This window comes from Ptiloglossa arizonensis, chromosome 5 (genome assembly GCF_051014685.1).
Source record: "Ptiloglossa arizonensis isolate GNS036 chromosome 5, iyPtiAriz1_principal, whole genome shotgun sequence".
Lineage (NCBI taxonomy): Eukaryota > Metazoa > Arthropoda > Insecta > Hymenoptera > Colletidae > Ptiloglossa > Ptiloglossa arizonensis.
Genome location: NC_135052.1, coordinates 26,369,853 through 26,392,762, shown reverse-complemented (window position 1 = coordinate 26,392,762; position 22,910 = coordinate 26,369,853). Strand labels below are relative to the sequence as shown.

Genomic DNA, 22,910 nt, shown 5'->3' with positions numbered 1-22,910 from the left:
TAGTATCGAAATACTTTGAAAAAAGAAACTTTGTTATTTTTTTATTTATTTTCAAAGAAGCACAAATCTTTACATACTCCTGTTGCATCATATAATTCTTCTAATTTAATATTCTGAAAGCCAACAAATTGTTCTAGACTCAATATTTATTAAAATGTTTATATAGGAACAAAATGTTAGGAAAGCGTAGTATATATAATTGATTTAGTACAATTACCGTTAACGGCCGAATAGAATGTTGTTGGGATTCATTTATTCTTTCCGCGTGAATAGAAGGCTCTTTTCTTCTTTGGGTAGGCATTTTGGTTGATTACTTCTTACTTACATGGAAAAAATTAATGAATCTCGACAACTTTCTTCTTGGACATTTGGTATGTCTAACAAAACAAAATGTTTGAGAATAACAATTTCAAAGTTCCGAATTTCAAACGCAAATATTTTGTTGTTTTTTAGTATCTTAAATCAAATAAAAAATAATACATAAACATGGTGTATAAACCGTACACATGTATAATTTACAATAAACGCGCAGCGCATGTAATATAAGATAGCTCCTTTTTCTATGTAAATTTTCTCCTTAACATATGTCTTACCTTTTAGAAATTGATATTTACTACGAATTATCCTTATTGTATCACTCTATTAAATATTCAAAAATTCTATGAACAGTTTGCTTTCATCTTGACCATTAAAATAAAATAATTATTATGTGTATACTAAAAATCGTTTTATCAGTTTTCTCACTTACTGTAAGTTAGAAATCTTATAATATCATACATAAATTACAAACGTGTTGTAAATGCTGTTGATAATCAATTGCAACGCAAAAACATTCAGGTCTAAATTTACTTGATTCACTGCTAAAACTAATTGTAAAAGTAATTAACATGTACAAAACGGTGAGGTACAAAGTACAAACATGAAGAATTTCATACGACTAACAATAAGTCTGAAATCCACGTGTGACGTATTGGCAATATAACAATTTATCATATTATGTACATACAATTCAAAGAGCGTTGAGTAATCTTAGTAACAGTACAGCCGAAAAAATATATGATTTACGAAATGCTAGTCGTATAATGTAACTCGTGATTTCATTTATACTTTGGCTCGAGTTACCCCAACAAAATCGGAATTAGTATGAATCGATCGACGAGAATCAATGAATATCAACATTCGACAGTAAGTTTACAAGTTTATATTAGATAGAAAAGAATGTATCAATTACATCTCCGATTGGTTGTGGGCGTCTTTCTAGATCAATTGGTGGATCTTCAGACCGAACATGCTCAAATCTTAATACTTTCCAATTATTCAAAGCAGTTTGGTATTCCATCACTTTCTCGTGTTCGTCCAGTTTTGTATAAACGTGTAAAAGCCCTCGATAATCATATTCTAAGCCACTATAGCTTTTACCGAATAATTTTAAACCTAATATAAAAAATGTTGTAGTGAAACACGCATAACCACGAGTCTGATATTGCAAGTATTGTACACTTACCGATTGCGATGCTGCGATAATAAAGCTTCTCAGCGTCCCTATATCGATTCATATGAAAATTATATAACGAAGCTAAATGTCCTATGCTCAAACCAACTTCGTAATCATTTGGTCCTAACAATTTTTCTTTAATTCTTATAGCTCTAGTGTGCATTTCTTCGGCCGCCTAAAATAAATGACAAAAAATATAACAATAATATGATATTTGTCATATGAAGACTATCAAGGGAAAACAGAAAATGTCCACATGTCACTAAATGAAAAGTACTATTGAGCTAAAGATTAAAAATTGAAGAAAACGAGTATTGCCCACAATCTAGCAACTAAGAACGAATATTCACTAAGATTCACCTAAGTTTTAGATTAACATTAGTTTAGATTTATGAGCTCCTTTTTCCTTAATAGTTTCATAGCACTTAATATCTTTTGGTGTAATTTCAATAATAAAGATTGTGTTTATTATATTTTTTGTTTGTTTGTTTCATTACCTTAACTAGTCACCCCCTTAGACTTTTGAATTTTAATGTTCAATTTACTGAAAATGAATACTATTGAACATTCCCTGTCTTCTCTTGATAGTCTTCATATACATTCAATGCATAACATGTACCTCAAAATTTCTCATACTCTGAAATAGACGCCCCAAATTTCCATAATGTTTTGCAGTTTGTACATTTATTTCGCCAAATACTTTTCTCGTTAATTGTAAAGCAGACATGTGAAGGCATTTAGCCCTGAATAATAGATTTTGTTGTGACACTGATGCTGATGCACTGTCTAACGCTACTTCTTCGAGAATTAATGCTTGCACTCTTCTTGCGCTTGCTAACAACAAATGATCTCCATGTAAAAGCTTTTCCATTATGTCTATTGCTTTCCCAATATGATCACTGTTCATACAATGTAGAATAAAACTGTATGACTTTTTCAAACTTTAAGAGTGAATTGGCTTATAAAGTCACTTACCTTGCTTGTTGAAATTTACCAGAATTATATTCGCATACATAAAGGGCATATGCTAAATCCTCGTGTGCCAATGCAATGTGTAAATTCGTTCTGCCAAATATTGGTTTCCTAATATGTAGTGCTTTCTACAAAAAGAGAATGGCAAAATATAAGAAAGCGATAAAATATATAATGTCCTAACCATTATATAATGTCTTAACCTTGTAAATAGTTACACTGTTGACGATGCTGTCAAAATTTAACAAATAAAATCCATAATCTTTAAGAACATTACTGTACACTGGATGTTCTCTATCAAATACTTGTCTAGCGAGATACAGAGCTTGCTTGATCAACAAACCAGCTTTTGGAAGTTCACGTTTTAGTACACATGATTTTGCTGCTTGTCTTAAAACATCAATAGTAACGCGTGCAGGTAGTGTGGGTTTCAATTGTTTCAGTGCTTCTATGCTCCACCTAAAAAATAATATAAATACAATTAGCAAAGTTTACCAATGATCAAATTTATAAAACTAAAATATAACAGGTACCTGTAACTGTGATCATATTCACTTTTCATGTAGTAGAGCATACTGAACTCAACATATAGAGCAGCATAATTGCATTCGTTAAATTCTGCCTCTTTTAGTTGTTTAACCATTTCTAAAGCCAACAGTTGTGTGTCTGTTGCATATTCAAATGCACAATATGCTGCTTGCACGTGCAATAGTCTAAACATTTGAAGAGTGATTGTGAATTAGAATCAATACATTTACAAAGAAACTGAAAATTAAAATATTGAATTTCGTTTACCTACGACAACACTCTAATGTTTGACACCAATTTTCAGGTGTAGTATTATTTGCAAGACATAACTGTTGACAATCTAGCAACACTTGTTTGCTCTCCATGTACCATCCAGCTTCACTCAAAAATCCACCAAGTCTCAGACCAAGATTTATTGTTCTTTCTCGTGCAGCTGGATTTTCAACAATATGTGTACAACATAAACAATATCTGATGGTCAATTCTTTTCCGATTCGTATTCCATGATCTATAAGACCCTTGGGAAAGTAATTGGAATGGAATTACAGACAATATATCAAAGCTTAGCATGAAAAATGGGAGGAATCTGTTAATTCTCTTTGCATTTCTTTACCTGGAAACATTCTAATAAATCTACACGACGACTGGTGACCGTTAACATTTTGGAGAACGTCTCCAGATTGCTGAGTTCCGCACCCAGTAAACATAGTCTCCTTGCTTTGTACAACTATAAAGTCAAAACAAATAGGAAATTAGTCAGGTTTGTTGATCATCTGTACTAATGTTTAGCAATCAGTAATGCAAGAATATTTTTCTTTTACTTATTTATAACGTCATTATTTATAATTCGTTCTTTGAAATTTGTTCTTTTAAAAGTTTACGAATCTTGTTCACTGACGATTAAAGATTAATACAAATTTAAAAAAATGTAATCGCAGCAACATAATCGCACTATTATGATCACAAGATTCTCGAACAAAACTACATTCAACACGTCACACACGAAACAAAAATTAATCGACGAAAACTGACTTGGTATTACGACGAAACACATTATATGAACTAAAATGTAATTTACAGTTAATGAATTGTATCATCATTCTGCGAATCATTACGTACAAAAGCGACGGTCCGAAAGTATAGGTTAAACGTACAACACGTATCGTTTTTATCACCGTGTGTTGTTCCAACCGATTATATTTATTTTTGTTATTTCGTGTCAATGCAAGCTACGTTTTTAGTAAACACATGTAACTCACGCGTCCCTGAATTTAGGTTTATGTCACTTTAGATCAAAACCTGGTTCAGTACGAAACGACAAATTAAAATTTGTTGATTTTTTCCCTTCAAATTGGACATGCAATCAGCACAGTACTGCAAGTGTCACGACGATAAACAGTTTATTGTACGATGATTGTTTCGTTTTAGTTTTGCGATTATAATGTACGTGTTGGTTGAACGTGAAAAAGCATTGTTGTTTCACAAAGATCTCACAGCCGAAAATTAAATCGATGAAAGGACTAAATCATTCTTCTCAAAGGTGACACGACAAAGGAGACAAATTTCCGCTCAAAACACGGAAAAAATATATACATATCCGTCCGAATCTCTGGTGACTGTGTGTGTCTGAAGAGCTACGCGCGGAGACGTTTTGACGTTTACCTGATAATAAAGATCGAACATCACATTCTTCGGTAGATCGGAGAAACACTTCAAGTTCAGAAATGTGTCTATTGCAGACGCGCTGACTATCGTGGACACACTAAGTTCGTAGAGTGTTTTTGGGGAAAACACCCGTGGCTCGCTTTCTTCGACCATTTTCCTAGGGGCCTTCGATAATCACGAACGCGCAAACACAGCCGCAACAATTGCTGTCACGTCTCTTCCTTCATGCGCATATGCTGCCGCGATGCTCTACCATCCAACCACCAGCGACAACCCCCACTTTTAGGAATGAAGAGATGGTAAAAGTAAACGTGCGACTAGCGCATGAGATAAGAACACGAATTTTTTTCGTTGTTTTTGTTTTTTCACTTGTTGCTGCAATCTAAACCGGGTAAATTTTGTTTGAAAATAAAATCAGAAACAACACTTCGATATTTCGCTTACAATATTGTTATCTAAAATTAAACAGAAATATTGATTCGTTCAAAACAATAACGACCCTAAATAACAAAACTATTTCGTTGCTCTTATGAATGGAGTAGAAAAAAAATAATGGTTAAAACGATTTTGTAATATTTATATTTTGAAATAATATATTTCAAGTATGTAAAGTTGTATTGAATGTAACCGGATCCGTCTTCAATAATGTAATGGTCTCATCGAAGCAAGGATGGAATTTTTGGAGGATTCGTTATAAGTTGCACATCGATCGCGAAACGATATAAGTAATATAGCGATTCAAATATGCTTGATCTAGAATCCAGGACCGCTTAGAATTCTCATATGTTCTAAGCATTGTGTCTATAGTGTCTAATAAGTAGTGCAGGCATAAAGAAGTCATATATCAAGAATGTTAATTGTTTAAAAGTGACGTTAAATTAAGAATAATTTAACGACTACATAATTTGTTGACTATTATCATACAGAATTTATCACGGGGATAACTTGGTCGAAATTCCGTTATTCGAATAATAGTCTCAGTAAGACTTTCAATTTTTCTAGTTTCTCGGTTAGAATTAGCGAGTAAACAAGGGCGGCCGTTGTCCGCCGTTCGAAAAGAATATTCGAGTCGCGTAGTGACGTCAGAGTAATGAGAGAGGGAGAATGATAGGAAGAACAGAGATAGATATAAGACGGTAGACAGCGCCGCGTAACGCAAATTAATCATTCTCGTATACGCGCTGTCGAAGTCGACGATATTCATTCAGAGCATTTCGGTTTTTTATTATACTCTCGATCTACGAAATCGCCGTGCTTTCTAATCTCTTCATTTTGTGCTCAACCATTACAAGCAACTCGTCCTCTTTTAAAATATTGAGATTTCTGCTCTTCAGAACTGTGGGTTTACCTAATTCTGGATCGAGTGTTATTCGATTTAAGAGCTACCGGAGACCATTCCTTGGATGATCATTGATTAGCCATGCGCTCACCGAACGTCATAAACATTCAGATTGTTTTCTTTAAACCCTCTGACATTAACGCAGTTTTTTAACCTGGTCTATCAACACCACCAATGTAACGAATAGCACACTTGTACAGTGGACGTAGCATTACAGAACAATTGTGTTTTCGAATGCACAGTCTTTCGCCGAACTACCACTACAGTCGTATTGCTCAGTGAAGATATAGTCTCAAGATAGATTGCATTTTCAACCCTTTTCTCGACGTGAGGTAAAAGTCTGTTGAGTGAGAGACTGTACGATGAATTAAGTATTTGCTATCAGCCACCGGAACTAGTTTGCTAGTAACCGTGGCTCTCTGCGTTCGTGAAACACCGAGTGGAGATTTACAATCTCCGCTTGGAAGGGTTTCGTTCGAGGCACTCTGAAAAACGTGTATTTGCCAATAGAGACGAGGTTAGATTCAACTTTGCGCGCCTGCACTCTGCCTAACGCTTTTACGAAATTTCCGAAGCGTCGATAATACAGTCCACTAGATTACCTTTGTGATGTAACGAGACAGCGTCCCCTCTTTGTGCCTTAACACATTTGTCTGTCGCTGGGTGAACAAAGGACAGACATTGTTTAAGAACGTAGTCGATTATCGTACTGTATCGGTGTTATCACCTCGACGTTCTTTTGTTAAAGGAACTTTAGATCTCAGAGGCCAAGCCCTATCCGCGAAAGTTCCTGAAAAGACACTTTGTTTTAAATTTATAAAAAACAATAAATGGCTGTCCTTCTCAGGACAGTCGGAAAGGTTTTAATCAGCATCATTGATTTTTTGCATATAATCCTTTCTCTCATTCGAACTAATGTTTAGATGTCTCTCTAGCACAAATTATAGTGGTAAATCAACGTGTTTTCTTGCTATGGCACCAGAGGGACGTACGACGTTATTTCTCGAAGCGATGAAACTACTTCGAAGGAATGCTTCGATATTCTATATTTCTAATATAGATTTCAATTATTACTTAAAAATATTTATGTTGAATTCGAATTTAAAGAATTAAGATAAGTATATTTCATTTGATATATATTGTAGAATGTAAATATTCTGTTATCTATAAATAAATACCTAAAATTCATATAGAAATGTTCACATACTTGCCACTAAAGTAAAAATCGAGTTCCTTCTAATTATATCAACGGTAATCTACAAGCAAATATTAAGTTGCTGCATAAGTCAACCCGTAAAGCAAATATTTAATTAATTTTAAATACTTGATACTTGAATTATATTGTAAATACAAGGTGTCTGTGACAAACTTTCTCAATATGTTTGGCAGATTATTCTAAATCAAAAAGACTATATACACTATGGGTTTATTGCTTTCTATGAATTTAATTTCATGTTTCGTCTAGTCTAAGCGCATATTCAGATGTTTATTTAAGGTCACTTGCCTAACAGTAAATAATTTTAAAAATTACCTCTTTTCTTACGGTATATTTGGGTACCCTCACATTTGAAAGATAGAGAGCGTGTATTTGTCGGTTTGCGCAAAAACGACCATCTGTAAATGGTAGAGTAGTGTAGTACCTAAATACTACGATGCATTACGATGGGGTTAACCTCTCAATAATTTTGAGCGGCCAATTGAATTTGATTCTACTCTAGTTTACTTCTAATTTACTTCTTTTACGTTCTGTTATCAATATCCGTAGTATGAGTGTTTTAAATGTAACAAGATTTTTATTTTGTATACATTAAAGAATCCACGGACGGAACTTATGCACCAACTTAACCAAGCTTATTTTAATTTTTTCTAAACGTGAAATTGGGAAGTATTGTATAACCCTAGATTAAACATTTATGTCAAAAACGCGACGGTAGATATAAGTCTCAGAAAAAAGAGAGAATCGATATTGTTGGGATCGTGAAAGAGGCCGATTAATCGCGCCAGCATTGGGCCATGCCTTCCTCGGCCCGAGCTTCCTTCTCCTGTGAACACGACGAGCAAAGAAAACGTCTAAGGTAATTCTACCGCTGCCATAATTTCTGGCAAGTGGTAAAATGGTTGAAAAACGGTAATCCGTGCGCACGAGTGAAAGGAAATCGGTGCACTGCGTACTGCACCGATTGTGAAAGTTTTGAATGTCAAATCGTAGTTTCGATCGTATTACGAATTGGACACAGTTTCGTATTGGATGAGTGTCAACGTTGAGAATAAATAATACGGTTGTTTTCTACAACTTTGTGCCTTTTGTATTACGTTCGCGTGCCAAGAAATAATTATAACCTCGCGTTCCATCAAACGACTATAAATGTTCGTTCTGTTTTCGATCATTAATACCTTGTTCTACCGCGTTCTAGCAGAAAGAAGGTGCACTTCGTTAGGTATACTATGTTCTATGCGAGTTGGCAATTGCGCCTAAACCCGTCGATAAAGTTCTTTCTATGCACGCGTTATCGGACAAACGTTTACCAAGGTCGTGTTTATACTAATGGCCTTTTATTTAACCTTTTTTAATGGAATACCCGAATATCCGATTAACTGATTAAAACATATATATGTAAATTATTTGAACAATGCAAATTATTACAAACCAGGAATACTGTAATGTTAAGTATTGACCCATTCGTACTTCAAATTTAAAAGATTAGTAAAACTTAACGAGTGAAATAAATTATTCTATTTAGATTTTAACATCCGATCGAGATTAAAAGTTTCCATATATTGTTAGAACATTTATTTTTTTTTTTATATACATATATATAACTTATAAATAAAAACATATTAGTTTATTTTTATTAATTACTTTTATAAAAAGAAATTGGTTGCACAAATTCCGTATCATTATAATAATATAAAAACTACCAACCGTATTTGGTTAACCGTAACCGTATTACCCGTATACCTGAATACCAACCGGTTAATCGGTTAATAGCTAAGTATCCGGTTCTCAAGATTTCTAGTTTGCGCAGAAGCTTCCATCTATCGAGATACTTTGGAAGATCTTGGAACTCACGTTCGCTGAGGCGACGCGACACACTTCGAGGCACTGAAGTGTTTCAATAAAAAGCACAAAGAATTTACCAAGTTTCGAAAGTTTTAACTTCCTTTTGTTTTCTTATAGGGGTTTGTTCGATGGTGCACAAAGTGCACAGGATGGAGGAGGAACTCCCTCAGGAGGATAGAAAAGTCGAAGCGATGATGCAGTTCGTGATCGCGGCTCCAAACACGTCGAACAATGTCTGCGATGGTAGACCACGTGTTTCCGGTCAGGAAGAGTTCACGTGTTCCCTTTACATTTCGCGTACTGTCGGTCTGCAAGGCCAAGTGCAAGGAACGCAAGGTGGCAAATTGCCTGTTTCTTTATTTAGCGAATCTTCTAATTACATAAATAGTGTCGTCGTCACATATTGCATAATGTGAACTTAAAATTTATATACTTTCCTTTCCTTAAGAGAGTTATTTAATTTAATTCTATTTAGAATTGAGCTAGAAAGGGAACCCGTTTCCTTTGTTACCAACTCATTCTTTGTCCGTTACAGTAGTGTACGAATGCTAGTTAATATACGCTTATGTGTACATTCTAGAGTTATCTAAGTCGTATTCGGAATTCAAGCTAAACAAAATACTTGAAAAAATTAAATCTTTTTCAAGTATTTTGCCAACTCTAATGCATACCCTATTTCAATATTACATGAGGCGTAGAGGGAGATAGAATCGCATAAGGTGCTGCAATATTGGGCAGACCTGACGTAATCAGTATTTATTGCGCCAGTGACCTGTTCTGGAAACTTTCTTCTTTTCTCGTGTCCGAGAGAACTACATTTTTTTTTGCAACGTTTGTAAATACTTACATTATGCGATGCGTTTAATTAACCTTCCATATTTTGTGTCGGAGTCACTGATTTCGCTGGCCGAATTCTTCGCCTCCAGAACGATAATAGTGATCCTATGAAAAGGGTAGAAACAAAGGATTCGTGCGACCGTGAATACGATTAATGAAATATCGATGTGAATTAAAAGTGACTCCGTTACGGATTCGGGACTGTAGTAATTGAAGGATTGATACATATGTGACAAAAGAATTGTAAATGCAAAAACTATTAGGTTGGTTATACCGAGCAAGTCGGTGCCTAGATAAACAACCATTTAGGACAGTACTGCTATTACAGTGTTTCTCAACTTCCCTCTCCTGTGGTCTCTCACTAAAAGAAAACTTTCCACAAAGTAGAATTAAATTGTTATTTTTTTCATATATTTTGAAAATATTTGCACGTTTAACAATATTTTATTTAATTTAAACAATTTCATATGTGTTAATTTAAACCTTTTATTTAAACATTTTTATTTCTTGACTTGGGAGTAAAACTGTCGTACTACAATTATGTTATATTTTTTATTTGTTATTACTTTTACCAAAAGTACAATGAAAAGCAATAAACATGTTATAAGCACAAAACAATGTTGATAGAATTATATAAAAAATTTCGGTTTATTCTAAATTTCCAAACTTCTCTTTGGCTATTTTAATGCGTAATGTGTTTCCTATATGTATATTTATGAGTTCGCAAACGATGTTGAGAAACATCAGTATACGGTAAGCCATGAAACTATACACAGCTTTCCCTTACCCTACCTCCTGTTGTATGCTATTTAGCGTTGCGTTATGACACATGTCTCGTGCAAACATATTACAGTACACAGTGATAGGTACAATAGCGTAATGTTTCCTCCCCTGTAAACAGGGAGCAGCATGTTTCCTCTTGTGAGCCGTTGAAACTATCGTCGGTTTGAAATCCACCTAAAACTTAATTTTTAATGATTGTATATAATAGTCGATTTTGATTAAGAAAAACAAGCGAACAAATTGCGGAGATAGTACTTGTGTACAGAAAAATAAATTACGCCAGGTGGCGAGTTGCTGCGTTCGAATCTGGAAGAAGTGATTCGTGCATCCGATCCCTTGTCAGTGTGGCACGTGTCTGAAACACCGTGTGGTCTGATCGCGGCGTTTGCACGCGAAGCCGACGCCGAGAAGCTCCTGCAACGTGGGGACTTGGCGCGAGTTTTCGAAGGACCCGTACAAGTATCTCTCTTATTGATAAATTATTTCATTAAAAGAAAAAACAAACCAAGGTGATCTTGGCATCTAACCGTTATTTCTTGGAATTAATGGTAAAACAATTTAGTTTCTTTGCCTACGTTTTCCTTTCCATATCCAAAAAACTTACTCACGTCTTCGATAACCTAAAAAATAACGGGGCATCGTGAAATACAGCATCGCTGTTTCGCGTTGCGAGCGTCTGGGTTTTCCTCTTCACTTTCTCTTACGCAACAAGTCTGGAAACGAAAGCTAGAGATAACCGAGCTTGCACAACGCTTCTCTGGATCTCTCGTCGCGTAGAGAATGTTCAATGTGGGGACTTCTTCCGCATATGCGTGCCAATTTTTTGTCATTTTCTTTTCGCGGCCATGCTGCGAACGGAAAATGGTTCAAAAGTGATCAGCGTGATATGTACTGCATTAGGTTGCTCGATTCTCGGCAAAGGACTCTCGCTACAGACAAGCGGTTCTCTTGCGTGATGTGCCCTGGGCCATTCCATTGCAAGATATAAACTCTGCACTGTCGAAGCAAGGAATCGCGACGGGAAGCATTGAACGCTGGCGACAATACATCCGCGTCGAGGTAACTGTTAACGTTGACTATACTTAACTTTTTCTGGGTTAGTAGCACGTACACATACATACGTGTAATTTTTTAATTATTTTAAATATTTTGACAATTATAGTAACAATTAAAATTGTGAATAAATATTCGCAATAGTGTTTTTCAATTTCTTTTTATTAATATACAACCATTTTGTGAAAATAAAAATATTAACGAAGAAAAATTTCTGTTTAGTTCAAATTGAAATATTTTATCGCTAAAAAGGTTAACGAATTTTTCATAAACAAAACAGTTAAAGTTGCTTTTATCGTAAAACCTATGATTTTGACAAGGTAAGGTTTTAACACTACTGATCGCAATTTTGTCACCGTTATCGATGATGTCACCTTACTTTATTATCTTAATTATGATAACATAATGCGTTAGTTACAAATCCTATCGTAACAAAATAATTTTCAAAATTCTGTTAATGTTAAAATTCTTTTAATATTATTGTAATTGTTTGATCAAAATTAACAATATAAACGAAAGCCATGATAATACAATTAAACATAAATGTCATTAAACATATAAATTCATTGAATATTAATAAATAATTTCATTAAATTAATTTATATTTTGATATGAAAATAGTAACGCGATCGATGTTTTACAGAAGTTGTAATATTCTTTTAAAGTAACAATATTCCTAATTATAAAAAAGAAATATTCAGAATTAATCGATGTTGTTCATACAAACAAATATTTTTTACCAAAAGAGACTGTTACGAATAATGTAAACGTAAGTAATCTTACACGTTGTATTACACCATGTATTGCACATTCCTACGTATCGCGTATACCCGTATTCCTTGCACCAATTTACACAGGTATACATGATACGTGAAATGCATGCACAACTAAAGCCTCTACTACGTAACAGGTTGTTTTATCGTTCACGTAACGAACGAACACGTTTTCATACATTTATGTTATTCGAGTAAATTATTATCCAAATAAACATTCGTTTATGAGGCACGATAAAACTTTATTCGTAATCCACGAAGAAAAGTTTGTTCGAATAAAATACTATTCATTATACAATAAAATCCGAATAAAAATATATCCAACTCTGGCAGTACTGCACAACAAGCTGACCAATGCAAAAGAGGTTGTGTGCCAACCAAAGAACGAAATGCTGTTCAATATTAGTATTCCACTGCTTAATACCGTTTTTTTTCGAGTGTAAATTTTAAATCGTTTAAATATTCATCTTAGGTACTCGACGCTGGACATTACGAGCTACTATTACGTCAGGGCTTAGACTTTTTTGGCGCGGCCCGGTTCAGTGCCATCCCGGAACGCTGGTGGCGCGGTGTAACCGGAAGTGCCGGTGGACCGCTTCAATCTGGCTTAGGAATGGTCAGCAACTTCCTGGAGGCAACGAATCTTCAAACGGGGGACGGGGTCCTCCAGTGCTATCGGTGCCAGGGGTTCTGGCACATGGCTGCCAACTGCAGACATCTACCCCGTTGCGTTCGATGCGGAGAACCGCATAGCGTCGAGTTTTGTCCAAGACCTCGGAACAATCCCATTTGCTGCCATTGCTCTGGCCCCCATCACGCCGGTAAAATCACTATTCACGCAACGACCGTGTCTACAGGATAGTCCCTGGTTATGTGAAATAACTGTCCCCGGTTGTATGAAATAATTATCCACGGTTATAATTATCCTCGATTATTTGGTATAAGAGTGCCCGATTATATAAAATAACAGTCCCTGGTTATCGGAAATAATACTACCCGGTTATCTGAAATAATGCTACCCGGTTATGTGAAATAATGCTACCCGGTTATGTGAAATAATACTACCCGGTTATGTGAAATAATAGTACCCGATTATGTGAAATAATACTACTCGGTTATGTGAAATACTACCCAATTATGTGAAATAATGCTACCCGGTTATGTGAAATAATAAACCTCAACCGAATAAAAACTTTACCTTCCAAGGTTATACGAACTCGAGGTGACTAAATATTCAGTTTGCGGATTTTAAATATTAACAAAGGATTTTTCTATTGCCCAATTTTCAGCATCGTTTCTCCAAGTCAATATACTATTTAAACGTTTCTAATTCCAGGCTATCGTCAGTGCCCGGTCCGGCAGCAACTTTCGAACGCTACGCCTATAAGCATCACGCTGAGCACGACTCGGATCGGAAATCAGTATCCGGCGAACGCCGCGTCGAAGACGAACGCGCCGTCTCACGAGCAGCAATCTTTAAAATCGAGCCAGTCTTAACAAACGAAAATTTTCGTTTCGCGTCGCGCGTTCGTTCATCGCCGTCACTCACGACCTCACCGTTTGTAAATTGTTAATGTTTATCGGTCGTCAAAGGTACCCATTGTGTGCGCATTATCGCGTGCCACAGAAGGTTTCCAGTTACGACTTGCAAAATTTTTAGAACGAATGAACCGAATTAAACCACCCACGTGGAACACGCGCGATCACGTTGCACGACGAAAAGGAACGAAGACGTTTGTGGACGCAAGTTGTCCCGTGACGACAAATCGATCGATTAAGCCTTCGTTTCCACTTTGTTTGTGAAAACAATATAAATTCAGGGTAAAATAAAAATACATCACAAAGTCACATGGCTTTCGTTTCGTGGTTTATTACAAAATTTTAACGTAAACGAACGCAATCACCATTCACGCGTTTACTTCCCAAGCCAATTTTATTTCTTTAGAATTTACACCTCGTATCGATTGTATAACGCTGCTTCCGATCGGAATGTACGTGCATCAAGTGACGGAACCTTTGGAAATGAAAAGACATTATTGACGTCCAGTGTAGGTCGATGGCTTGACTTTGAAAATAAATACAATTCATCGTTAATGCAGTCTGAGCAAGTTTTATTACAACGTTTAATAAAATCTAAACAAAATGTTAGAAATGAAAAATAAAACTATATACATACATACAAACGTGAAAGAAGTTGCACATTAATACAAAAGTTTTTACGAATTTACAATTAAATATGACTGGACTAGGACAAGGATGTTAATTATGTAATCGAAAGTATAAAATGTAATATTTATATTTGTATAAAAAATGTGTGAGTCATGTATACTCTATTTTTGTATAATCGATATATAAATTAGAATAATTTTGATAAAGTTTGCTCAGATTAAATTAGGAAGATAAAAATAATTTAAAAAATTTTTTATAAACGTAAGCCTTGTACGACCTTGTTTCTAAATTATAACCTTTTTTATGCAAACCGAACTAATAGAACCGATTCTATCTAAAGATTGCCCGGTACACAAAAGATAATTTGTGTACAAACCGTAGAAACCGATGGTATTCGAGAGTAGTGATTTTTTATAATTTTTTTAACGCAAGTACCACCAAGATACCTTTAACCGTTTAAAACTTCCACTCCTGTTCCCCCACCCCAACAGACATAGAAAATTGATACCAGGAATCGATGACGACCACATAGATCCACACGTGTGCAAAAGTTGAAGCAAATCCATAAAGACGATCTCGTCGAATTTTAAGACTCTTTTTTCTTGTATTTTCTTTTACTAACACATTTCAACGAAAGTCAGACACCGCAGGTTTCTCTCTGGAATTGTCCAAATCGACGGAGACATTCCGGATGAGCTAACGATGTGTGTACTAGTCGCATAATTCTCTACGCTCCGTCCCACTTTCTTCGTCCTAGTCTCCCCGAATGTGGGTCCCCCCCTCTGATACGTCCAATCGCGTATCATCTGCGCCTGGGAGCAATATCTTGTAACGTCGTGATAAAACGCGGCGAAAGAAAGAGGACGGAAGGAGGGGTAGGTACGCGAGCCAGTTACACCTTCGAAGAACAGCTCGATAAGTTCGAAAAAAAATTGCTCACAGTGGGGAGTAAACGTTGTTCTCTCCACTCATGACTCGTACCGCACGCTTCAGTCCAAGTCTGCTCCTTCGGGGGTCTTCTGGAAACTCGTCGCGCTATACGCGATCCTGAATCGATCGGTGTACGGTCTGCGATATTCAAGTTCCCAACACGCTGTGCATTATAGATGTACAAGTCGTTGCATTCGCAGGGAAGAACCTTACGCTCGGGCGAAATACTCGCATTGTTTTGGCAACACGGTTTTGCTCGCTGATGGGCCAGTCTCCGTTTCGTGGAAAGTAAACAAACAGAACGATCGTTGAGAATGTCCTTGGATAAAACAGATCGGTGTCAGGTACGAACTTATCTTTGGTGTTATTTAGGGGGAAAGATAAATCGCGATTAACACGCTGACTGCACGAGCAAAACAAAAAATGACAGTTTCGAGTAACGAATAAAAAATGAACAACTTTTTACGGGTTAGTCGTTGAACAAAAATTATACTTTGAATAAATTATACAGTAATGTTTCGCAATGAACGAATAAAAATTGCTGCACATTGGTTCCATTCGAATCGAATTTTGTTTCTGCATGCGTTATTGCTCGAAAATATTTGATCGTGCAAATTTATCTTTAAGTTAAAAGTGTATCTATATAGTCTCTATACTTATGTATATTATTATTGGGAATATTTGCCGTATGCGTGAAAATTGCGGACTTACGTGTGTACGTTAGTTATCGTTGCGTTGCAAGTTCGGACACATTGGGAGAAAATGGTACATTAAAATTGTTTTTAAAATATCGAAAAAGAGATCCTGGACTTCAACGCAGGTAATGTCATAAACTGCCACCGGCAAGACATTCGAAATGTCTGACGCGTTCAGTTCATGGAATTTTTCATTTCTGATTTTCAAAACCAAACTTCCAGCACTAATTGTTTCTCACCCCCAATGACTTTTCCTTACTTTGTACACCAAGTCTGATATAGTTGAACCTCTAGCCTTCGAACTATTACGATACTCTACCGAGAGTTGCGTTTAACTGTCTTGTAGATATCATCGAATTCTTGATTACCATAAATTTTCAATAAATTACAGCACTATGTTTTCTTCGTAAGCGTACTATAATTTTCAAGGTGGTTCTATTACATTAATTTGTAACAGAGAAAGTGTATTCGCGTTAATCCTCACTGCTTAAAAATTGTATTCAAACTTTTATTCTTTTATCAAACGTACATATATATAACTAATCCAATTACACCATTGATTCTTCGTTAAGAGGTAAGACGATGTATCCATAATTTTGTCACTATTTTTATCAAAATTTTGCAAAGTGAAATTAAAAAGTTTATAAAGCTTATATGAACATGTGAAAATCCATAATTATTCGTAGTATAATTAGCTCTTAGTGCCAAATAATATAACATTACAAAAGAAATTAACATAGTGAACGTATTAAGAGAATTGTGGACTGTGTTGAGTGATTTTTGCTTACAAGAGAATCTACGATCTGGAGATGCTCTTCATAAATGAGATTAGACTGAAAGTGTAGAAACCGATAAATATAAACAAATTATAGAATGTTAGCCGTATCTGACCAGTCATTTTTATAAAAAATGTCTATTAAACGTTATACTTTCGATATTGTCGGATCAAGTTGACCTTGTGTGCAAACAGCTTATGATAACATTTTGTTAAATAATTAAACTTTTAAGTTTTTTTCAAATTTTACTTTTTACTTTTTACTTCTACTTTCTTTTGCTGCAATATAATGTGTACAAATTATTTGTTACTTGTAATATTTGTTAGAAACCAAAACACGATATTATTCAAATAATGTTTTAATTTATATTGTTGGTGTTATATTATTAATTTAATCATGTGTTTGTTTGTAACAAATACTATAAATAAAAAATACTCTGGCATAATTAAAATTAAATACTGTTAATAAAAATATTGTATTGTTTCGTTACTCTAATACGTTATATTGTTGATAAAAAAAAGTGGAAAAGTAAATATTGAAAAAAAAATAATATTGTATAAAAATATTTAAAAGTCCAATACAATCCCTGGCTCGAGATCGAATTATGACACAATGCAAGGGAGGTATACAAAATTTAATCGCGCTTGTCTTCCTTTGAAATGATAATCGTTCGAGTTATAGGACTATACCGGGGATGAGAGTGCGAAACAGTAAAAACAATTGAAATAGTGAGAACGAGTAAAATACAATTCGCGTTTGATATAATTTTCATTGTAAAGACTTCATAAATTCGATTACAATCATTTTTAAACGATTAACTCTAAGATGATCTTCAACTCTACCACAATTCTAGTTATCATGTGTCGGTATTTTTCAGGATGAGTCATATCCTACATTTCCTTGCATCCATACTATAATTTTCTTAGGAAAGGGAGCATTTTTTTTATAAAAATTAAAAGTCTGACCTAATAAAACACACAATTATTTTCAGGATTGATCCTTCTTTCGCCCTATAATACACTGGAAATGAGAGATACAGCACATTTTTCAATGAATGTAACATGAAGACAGTAGTAGCTTGAATGTTAGAAGTTTAGAAATTATTGTTTACGTAAATACACTTTGAAAGTGTCTAAGGATTTATACACACAAGGCTGGCATAATATGTACTGTATCTCTTTTAGCCAACTACACTTTTGATAGAATAATGTTACAATGAAGAGAGAAGGTGACTTGCTTGAGATGGAAGACCTAAACGCAGTGCCATCCCGCTGTTTACGTACTGTGCTGAAATGTGCCACGATGTTTGGTCACGATTGTCAATTCGCAACGCGCTCGGTTACGAATGTAGTTCGTCGCGAGTCATATCAGAGTTTCCTCTCGTAATTACCATTTTTTTTCAAATAATCGTAAACCACCTACATAAATAAGCAGTTTTTATTTACTTTACTTTTATTTACATATACTTCTACATAGTACAAATATGTTTTCAACATTTTTGAAAATATAAAAAAACATAATATAATATTTTATTTATAATAGATATAAAACAAGATTACTATAATGTTCATTATTTTTAAAACAGATATGTTTATCAGAGCATAGTGATCAAATTTGATCGTTTTACACCGGTAATGTTACTGCTACAAACTACGCTCTATCTTAAACTTTTACGAATTAAAAACTGACTAACGATATGAAGCGCAAGCGTGTCGAGAGGCATATTTCGACGAAAAAAAAAGAGCAGCGCAATTGCGTCGAGCGGCATTTTTCGCAGAAAAATGAACGAAGCGCTATCGCGCTACATGGCACGATCCAATACGAATTTTTAAGAACCCCTGGCATTGAAACGGTTAAAGACAAGATAATTTCTTTCAGGTGGTCTCGACCTATGTATTTTACTTTCCTTCTCAAGATATAATGCTATGAGATTAGAAATGGTCACTCAAACAATTACCCAGGTATTCTTAATTTCGAAATACAAAATAATCAAATTTGTCGTTACACTGTCCATGTACATTCTTTTTAGAATGATTGAGCTGTTACAGTTATGGAAGAAAGAATCGACATTACGTAAAGCGAAGCATCGAAGGCGATCACGTTTTTGTAGCAATACGTTCACAGTGTAACGGTCTTCTACATAAATCAGAACAGCAGAAGAAATTCTTAAGCGGAATTCAAGGTGACGAAGAGCGATCGCGGTTATGATCGAATTTTCCCGTGACTAAAGTGACGATGCAATACACATTTGCCGTGCCCATTTCCTTATTTCGTTGCGACGATGATCTAACAATTTCCGCCACAAAAATCCCCATAATGTGAATAATAAGATCACGCGAATGGGGCGCAAACAGAGTGTCCTTTATTTCTGTAGCACCGCTCAAGAGATCAACATGTGTTCCTGTGGCTGGATATTATTTCTGATCGTGGCGATAAGCTCCACCAGTGTGCAACAGCCAATCTTCTTCAAGAACACATTTAAGGGGTTGCATGGCGTCACCCCGAGGACCAATTTGTTCGACAATGGTGAGATAACAGCGGTCTACTATCACGATCAGACGATAGCGGTGGTTGATGTCAGTGCCAACAATGAACTGCAGAATTGCAACCTGATTGAAGTATAGTGAGTGCTTTTTATTTAACCTGAAATGATTTGTAAAATTAGTTTTAGGCATTGAAAGTTATGGCACAGACAAAAACTGTATTAATGCATTCAGTAACCCGACTAAGAACCAGTAAAGTAAAACGTAATATTATTACAGCGAGCACGACGAGGCCAATGAGGTTTTAAGAAACTTGTCGTCGACGACAATTCCGAAAATGGTGTCTTTCAAAGAGATAACGAAACTCATGCAGCAGTGCGAGTTGCTGGATAAAATACAATGCGGTACTCTGACGACCTCAATGTCGTCGGGTATTTTGAGTAGGGGTACCCGGGTAATGGGTAGCTCCTTGTCTCTTCTATCAGGCATTCTGCCAGGTGAATTTTTCTAGTTCTTAGGCATATTTTTCAAAGTATTTTTTATATAGAAGACTTGCCACGTAATTTGCGTTGTTCTTTCAGGAACAAAGTGGTGCGGTACAGGTGATATTGCCGAGAACTATCATGATTTAGGTCAAGAAGCTGAAATTGATAGGTTAGAGTGGGATAATAAATTCAGAACCAATTGCTACAAAGTTGTACTTCTTTTTGTAATTCAATTTTTGTTTTTGTTTTTTTAGATGTTGTCGTAGTCATGACCTCTGTCCTGTTAAAATTCGTGCACAAAAAACACGATACAATCTCACCAACTACTCCTTATATACTAAGTATGAAAAACTGAATTTCTTTATTCATTCTTGTACATATATGTAGTGCACCTTTATTAAATTGCTTTCAATGGCATTATAAAAACAGTCAAATATTATTGTTACCTTTTACAGGTCACACTGCTTCTGTGATGAAGCGTTGTATAACTGTTTAAAAGCTGCCAGACATCCAACAGCAAATATCATGGGTCATATATATTTCAATTTAGTTAAAGTACCCTGCATAGAAGATGTAGCGAGGAACGAACGCACTTCCATAGGGCTAGAACGACAATTTATTCCTGTTAAAATGAATTACTAAAAATTAATTTGAAAGGGTTGTGAGTCACTAATTATAAATGTAATTTATAACAAACAACAATAATTTTAATATTTTTGTATTACAAATAGTTTATAATTTTCATAGAATATGAAATTGGGAAGGGTATTTTACTATTTATAATTATTATTAATGTTATATATGTAAATATTGTAGTTAATATACATATTATAAAACAGCATACCTGTTCAGTCGATTAAATCTGCATTTATCAACATAGTTTGCTGTGTTGTAGATAAAATTGCCTGCTTCAGAGATGATAAATGTGGTATAGTGTTTAGAATACATTGTTTAACATTGGAACAATTGTGATTGTAAAGGTTGCCTGGAAAAAATATCTATTTTTGTTCAATCCATACAGTTATCTTCCTAATTTAACAATAAAGTGTTTATAATTACCTATTAACCACAAAGTCTCTTTTCTAATATGTATATATTGACATGAAAGTAATTTATTTAACAATATTTCTAAATCCAATTGTGAATGCTTTGGGTTTTGCAAAAACAATTTTGCCAAATCACCAGATGTTTCACAAATAGTATTAGCTAATATTCTTATACATGCTGTGATCTGAAATAAAAATAAGTTTTTAATATCAGAAATGTTATACAAATATACAGTCCATTTAACAAGTCAAGTTACCAGATATAAATGAAAAAATATGCATGAAAAAGAGATAACAATTGCAATTATTAGCTATCACAAGTTATCAAATATAAGTCATTTTTTAATCTCAGAGCTGATTTTATATCACTTCATAAAACACGTCAAACCATTGCACTCTGCACTTTGTCAGAGCAACAAAATTTTTGTAACAATTACAACAGATCGAAAATCTGAGCATGGAAAATATTACAATATCTGCAGAACACATTTCTGTTCTATCTGAATGCTGCCATATACATTTGTTTGTAGCTAGTGACTCAACTTATTGAATGTACTATAGATAAATATTGTTTAAACGTTGCATACCACTGTTATAGCAGTAATGCCATTTATAGTATTTTCATATAGATAATCCACTATTGAAGGTACCACATTATGTAAATAAATGTTACAGGCTACTTGTGAAGATAATAAAGCTAGCAACCAAACAAAGTATGGATCTTCGAAAGAAAGATTTCTTTGTGTGGCAATTTTAACAAGGTTAATTATTTCATTCTCCCTAAAAATATTTTTACAATTAGCAATAGTTGAAACTTTGAAAATTAATAATATAAACAAATAATTCTTACGGAATTTGTTTAAAACCAACGTGCACATAATGCACAGCTGTATATGTCATTGAAGGGAAAATAGTATTATCACAATTTTGCATCAAAGATATAATGTACTTCAAACAATCTTGTGCATGAAAAATTTCAAAAGCTTTGGTGCTTCCAGCAACTAAATTTCCCACTGTCCAAACACAGACTTCCTAATGATATAGATAATATTAATTATATTATATATTTGCATGCTGTACTTTATACTTTTTTCTCAATAACCTACCAATAAAGGATAATTTAAGCTGTTTAATTCTGTAATAAGATATGGTGCGATGCTTTTGCTTAATGAAGTACATGCCTTAGCATTCCCCAGTGCTATGTTGCAACAGCAACTGATAGCAGCCAATTGCAAAGCTGGATCGTTACTAGAAAAATCACGTACCAAAGCAAATAATATATTGTTTACTTTTAAAAAAGAATTTACATTTTCCTCACTCTGCAAAAGAATGAAAATTAACATTAATATTGATATATTTATTCTATATTCTGATATAAAATATTTCAAGCTAATTGTATTCAGCAAGAAACTTAGAATTCTAACCTGTATAAGAGCATTTTGTAACTGTTTATATTTCTCAATTGATAATGCCTTCTTTGTAAGCTCTTTCGCTTTTTTAATAACAAATTCTGTCGTGAATGATGAATCCGACACTATATTACCCAAAGCTATGCGATTTTTATTTAACACTTTCGTACGATGCTCCTTTCTTTCCAGATAAGTTAGTTCTCTTAAGCACTCCCTTATCATTTCCACGGAGTCTCTCTTTTTTGAACTGTCCATTTCCATTCTTTTCTCTTATTTTTAAGAGAACAATAAAAAAAATACAATATACATTAATCAATTTAGAAAAGGTACGATTCAACGATAATGTTTACGACTGTTTGTCAATTCGTGGATCTGTCGATCAATCGCAAGGTTAGAAATCAGCTGACCGAA

At 34.6% G+C, this 22,910-nt stretch overlaps 4 protein-coding genes across 18 annotated transcripts; 2 read left to right on the top strand and 2 right to left on the bottom strand.

Annotated features, from left to right (window-relative positions):
- Positions 1 to 28: 28 nt before the first annotated feature.
- Positions 29 to 4,905, bottom strand: Pat1 (Protein interacting with APP tail-1). Of its 4 annotated transcripts, none has more exons than XM_076312209.1 (9): positions 4,658 to 4,905; positions 3,609 to 3,722; positions 3,263 to 3,513; positions 3,001 to 3,180; positions 2,671 to 2,926; positions 2,471 to 2,595; positions 2,115 to 2,394; positions 1,505 to 1,670; positions 29 to 1,434 (listed from the first exon to the last, which is right to left on the bottom strand). In XM_076312209.1, exons 1-9 carry the CDS (start codon positions 4,811 to 4,813, stop codon positions 1,205 to 1,207), a joined length of 1,758 nt encoding a protein of 585 aa, XP_076168324.1. In that variant the 5' UTR covers positions 4,814 to 4,905; the 3' UTR covers positions 29 to 1,204. The 4 variants fall into 4 exon arrangements, with proteins under 4 accessions (XP_076168324.1, XP_076168325.1, XP_076168326.1 ...); XM_076312210.1 differs by having other exon boundaries at positions 3,263 to 3,503; positions 4,658 to 4,797; XM_076312211.1 differs by lacking the exon at positions 4,658 to 4,905 and adding an exon at positions 4,255 to 4,563 and having other exon boundaries at positions 3,263 to 3,503.
- Positions 4,906 to 8,448: 3,543 nt separating this feature from the next.
- LOC143146763 (uncharacterized) lies at positions 8,449 to 14,354 on the top strand. Of its 2 annotated transcripts, XM_076311368.1 has the most exons (6): positions 8,449 to 8,662; positions 9,178 to 9,399; positions 10,964 to 11,139; positions 11,581 to 11,739; positions 12,979 to 13,327; positions 13,843 to 14,354. In XM_076311368.1, exons 2-6 carry the CDS (start codon positions 9,189 to 9,191, stop codon positions 14,001 to 14,003), a joined length of 1,056 nt encoding a protein of 351 aa, XP_076167483.1. In that variant the 5' UTR covers positions 8,449 to 8,662; positions 9,178 to 9,188; the 3' UTR covers positions 14,004 to 14,354. The 2 variants fall into 2 exon arrangements, with proteins under 2 accessions (XP_076167483.1, XP_076167482.1); XM_076311367.1 differs by lacking the exons at positions 8,449 to 8,662; positions 9,178 to 9,399 and adding an exon at positions 9,489 to 10,160.
- A 1,237-nt stretch (positions 14,355 to 15,591) lies between these two features.
- On the top strand, positions 15,592 to 21,841 carry LOC143147189 (uncharacterized). 5 transcript variants are annotated; one of them, XM_076312236.1, is made up of 8 exons: positions 15,592 to 15,949; positions 18,955 to 19,037; positions 19,106 to 19,258; positions 19,451 to 19,699; positions 19,839 to 20,056; positions 20,141 to 20,213; positions 20,299 to 20,385; positions 20,500 to 21,841. In XM_076312236.1, exons 4-8 carry the CDS (start codon positions 19,470 to 19,472, stop codon positions 20,684 to 20,686), a joined length of 795 nt encoding a protein of 264 aa, XP_076168351.1. In that variant the 5' UTR covers positions 15,592 to 15,949; positions 18,955 to 19,037; positions 19,106 to 19,258; positions 19,451 to 19,469; the 3' UTR covers positions 20,687 to 21,841. The 5 variants fall into 5 exon arrangements, with proteins under 5 accessions (XP_076168351.1, XP_076168352.1, XP_076168348.1 ...); XM_076312233.1 differs by having other exon boundaries at positions 15,594 to 15,949; positions 19,106 to 19,699; XM_076312234.1 differs by lacking the exon at positions 15,592 to 15,949 and adding an exon at positions 17,604 to 18,458 and having other exon boundaries at positions 18,662 to 19,037; positions 19,106 to 19,699.
- On the bottom strand, positions 18,502 to 22,882 carry LOC143147186 (uncharacterized). 7 transcript variants are annotated; one of them, XM_076312223.1, is made up of 9 exons: positions 22,515 to 22,882; positions 22,197 to 22,409; positions 21,941 to 22,122; positions 21,678 to 21,870; positions 21,104 to 21,275; positions 20,889 to 21,029; positions 20,491 to 20,666; positions 20,116 to 20,324; positions 18,502 to 19,719 (listed from the first exon to the last, which is right to left on the bottom strand). In XM_076312223.1, the coding sequence occupies exons 1-6, from the start codon at positions 22,758 to 22,760 to the stop codon at positions 20,893 to 20,895; spliced, it is 1,143 nt and encodes a 380-aa protein (XP_076168338.1). In that variant the 5' UTR covers positions 22,761 to 22,882; the 3' UTR covers positions 18,502 to 19,719; positions 20,116 to 20,324; positions 20,491 to 20,666; positions 20,889 to 20,892. The 7 variants fall into 7 exon arrangements, with proteins under 7 accessions (XP_076168338.1, XP_076168341.1, XP_076168340.1 ...); XM_076312226.1 differs by having other exon boundaries at positions 19,837 to 20,200; XM_076312225.1 differs by having other exon boundaries at positions 20,116 to 20,200.
- Positions 22,883 to 22,910: the final 28 nt, after the last annotated feature.

Excerpts from the sequence above, each read along its gene's own strand:
- Pat1 (XM_076312209.1), bottom strand. The coding sequence starts at position 4,813 with ATGGTCGAAGAAAGCGAGCCACGGGTGTTTTCCCCAAAAACACTCTAC. Across the intron at positions 3,181-3,262 it reads ACATTAGAGTGTTGTCGTAG|ACTATTGCACGTGCAAGCAG; the intron begins GTAAACGAAATT and ends TCAAATGTTTAG. Across the intron at positions 2,596-2,670 it reads ACAGTGTAACTATTTACAAG|AAAGCACTACATATTAGGAA; the intron begins GTTAAGACATTA and ends CTCTTTTTGTAG.
- LOC143146763 (XM_076311368.1), top strand. The coding sequence starts at position 9,189 with ATGGTGCACAAAGTGCACAGGATGGAGGAGGAACTCCCTCAGGAGGAT. Across the intron at positions 9,400-10,963 it reads AGTGCAAGGAACGCAAGGTG|GTGGCGAGTTGCTGCGTTCG; the intron begins GCAAATTGCCTG and ends AAATTACGCCAG. Across the intron at positions 11,140-11,580 it reads TTTTCGAAGGACCCGTACAA|GTTGCTCGATTCTCGGCAAA; the intron begins GTATCTCTCTTA and ends GTACTGCATTAG.
- LOC143147189 (XM_076312233.1), top strand. The coding sequence starts at position 19,416 with ATGGGGCGCAAACAGAGTGTCCTTTATTTCTGTAGCACCGCTCAAGAG. Across the intron at positions 20,057-20,140 it reads TCTATCAGGCATTCTGCCAG|GAACAAAGTGGTGCGGTACA; the intron begins GTGAATTTTTCT and ends TTGTTCTTTCAG. Across the intron at positions 20,386-20,499 it reads AACTACTCCTTATATACTAA|GTCACACTGCTTCTGTGATG; the intron begins GTATGAAAAACT and ends TACCTTTTACAG.
- LOC143147186 (XM_076312224.1), bottom strand. The coding sequence starts at position 22,760 with ATGGAAATGGACAGTTCAAAAAAGAGAGACTCCGTGGAAATGATAAGG. Across the intron at positions 22,410-22,514 it reads TACAAAATGCTCTTATACAG|AGTGAGGAAAATGTAAATTC; the intron begins GTTAGAATTCTA and ends ATTCTTTTGCAG. Across the intron at positions 21,276-21,677 it reads GCATTACTGCTATAACAGTG|ATCACAGCATGTATAAGAAT; the intron begins GTATGCAACGTT and ends TTTTTATTTCAG.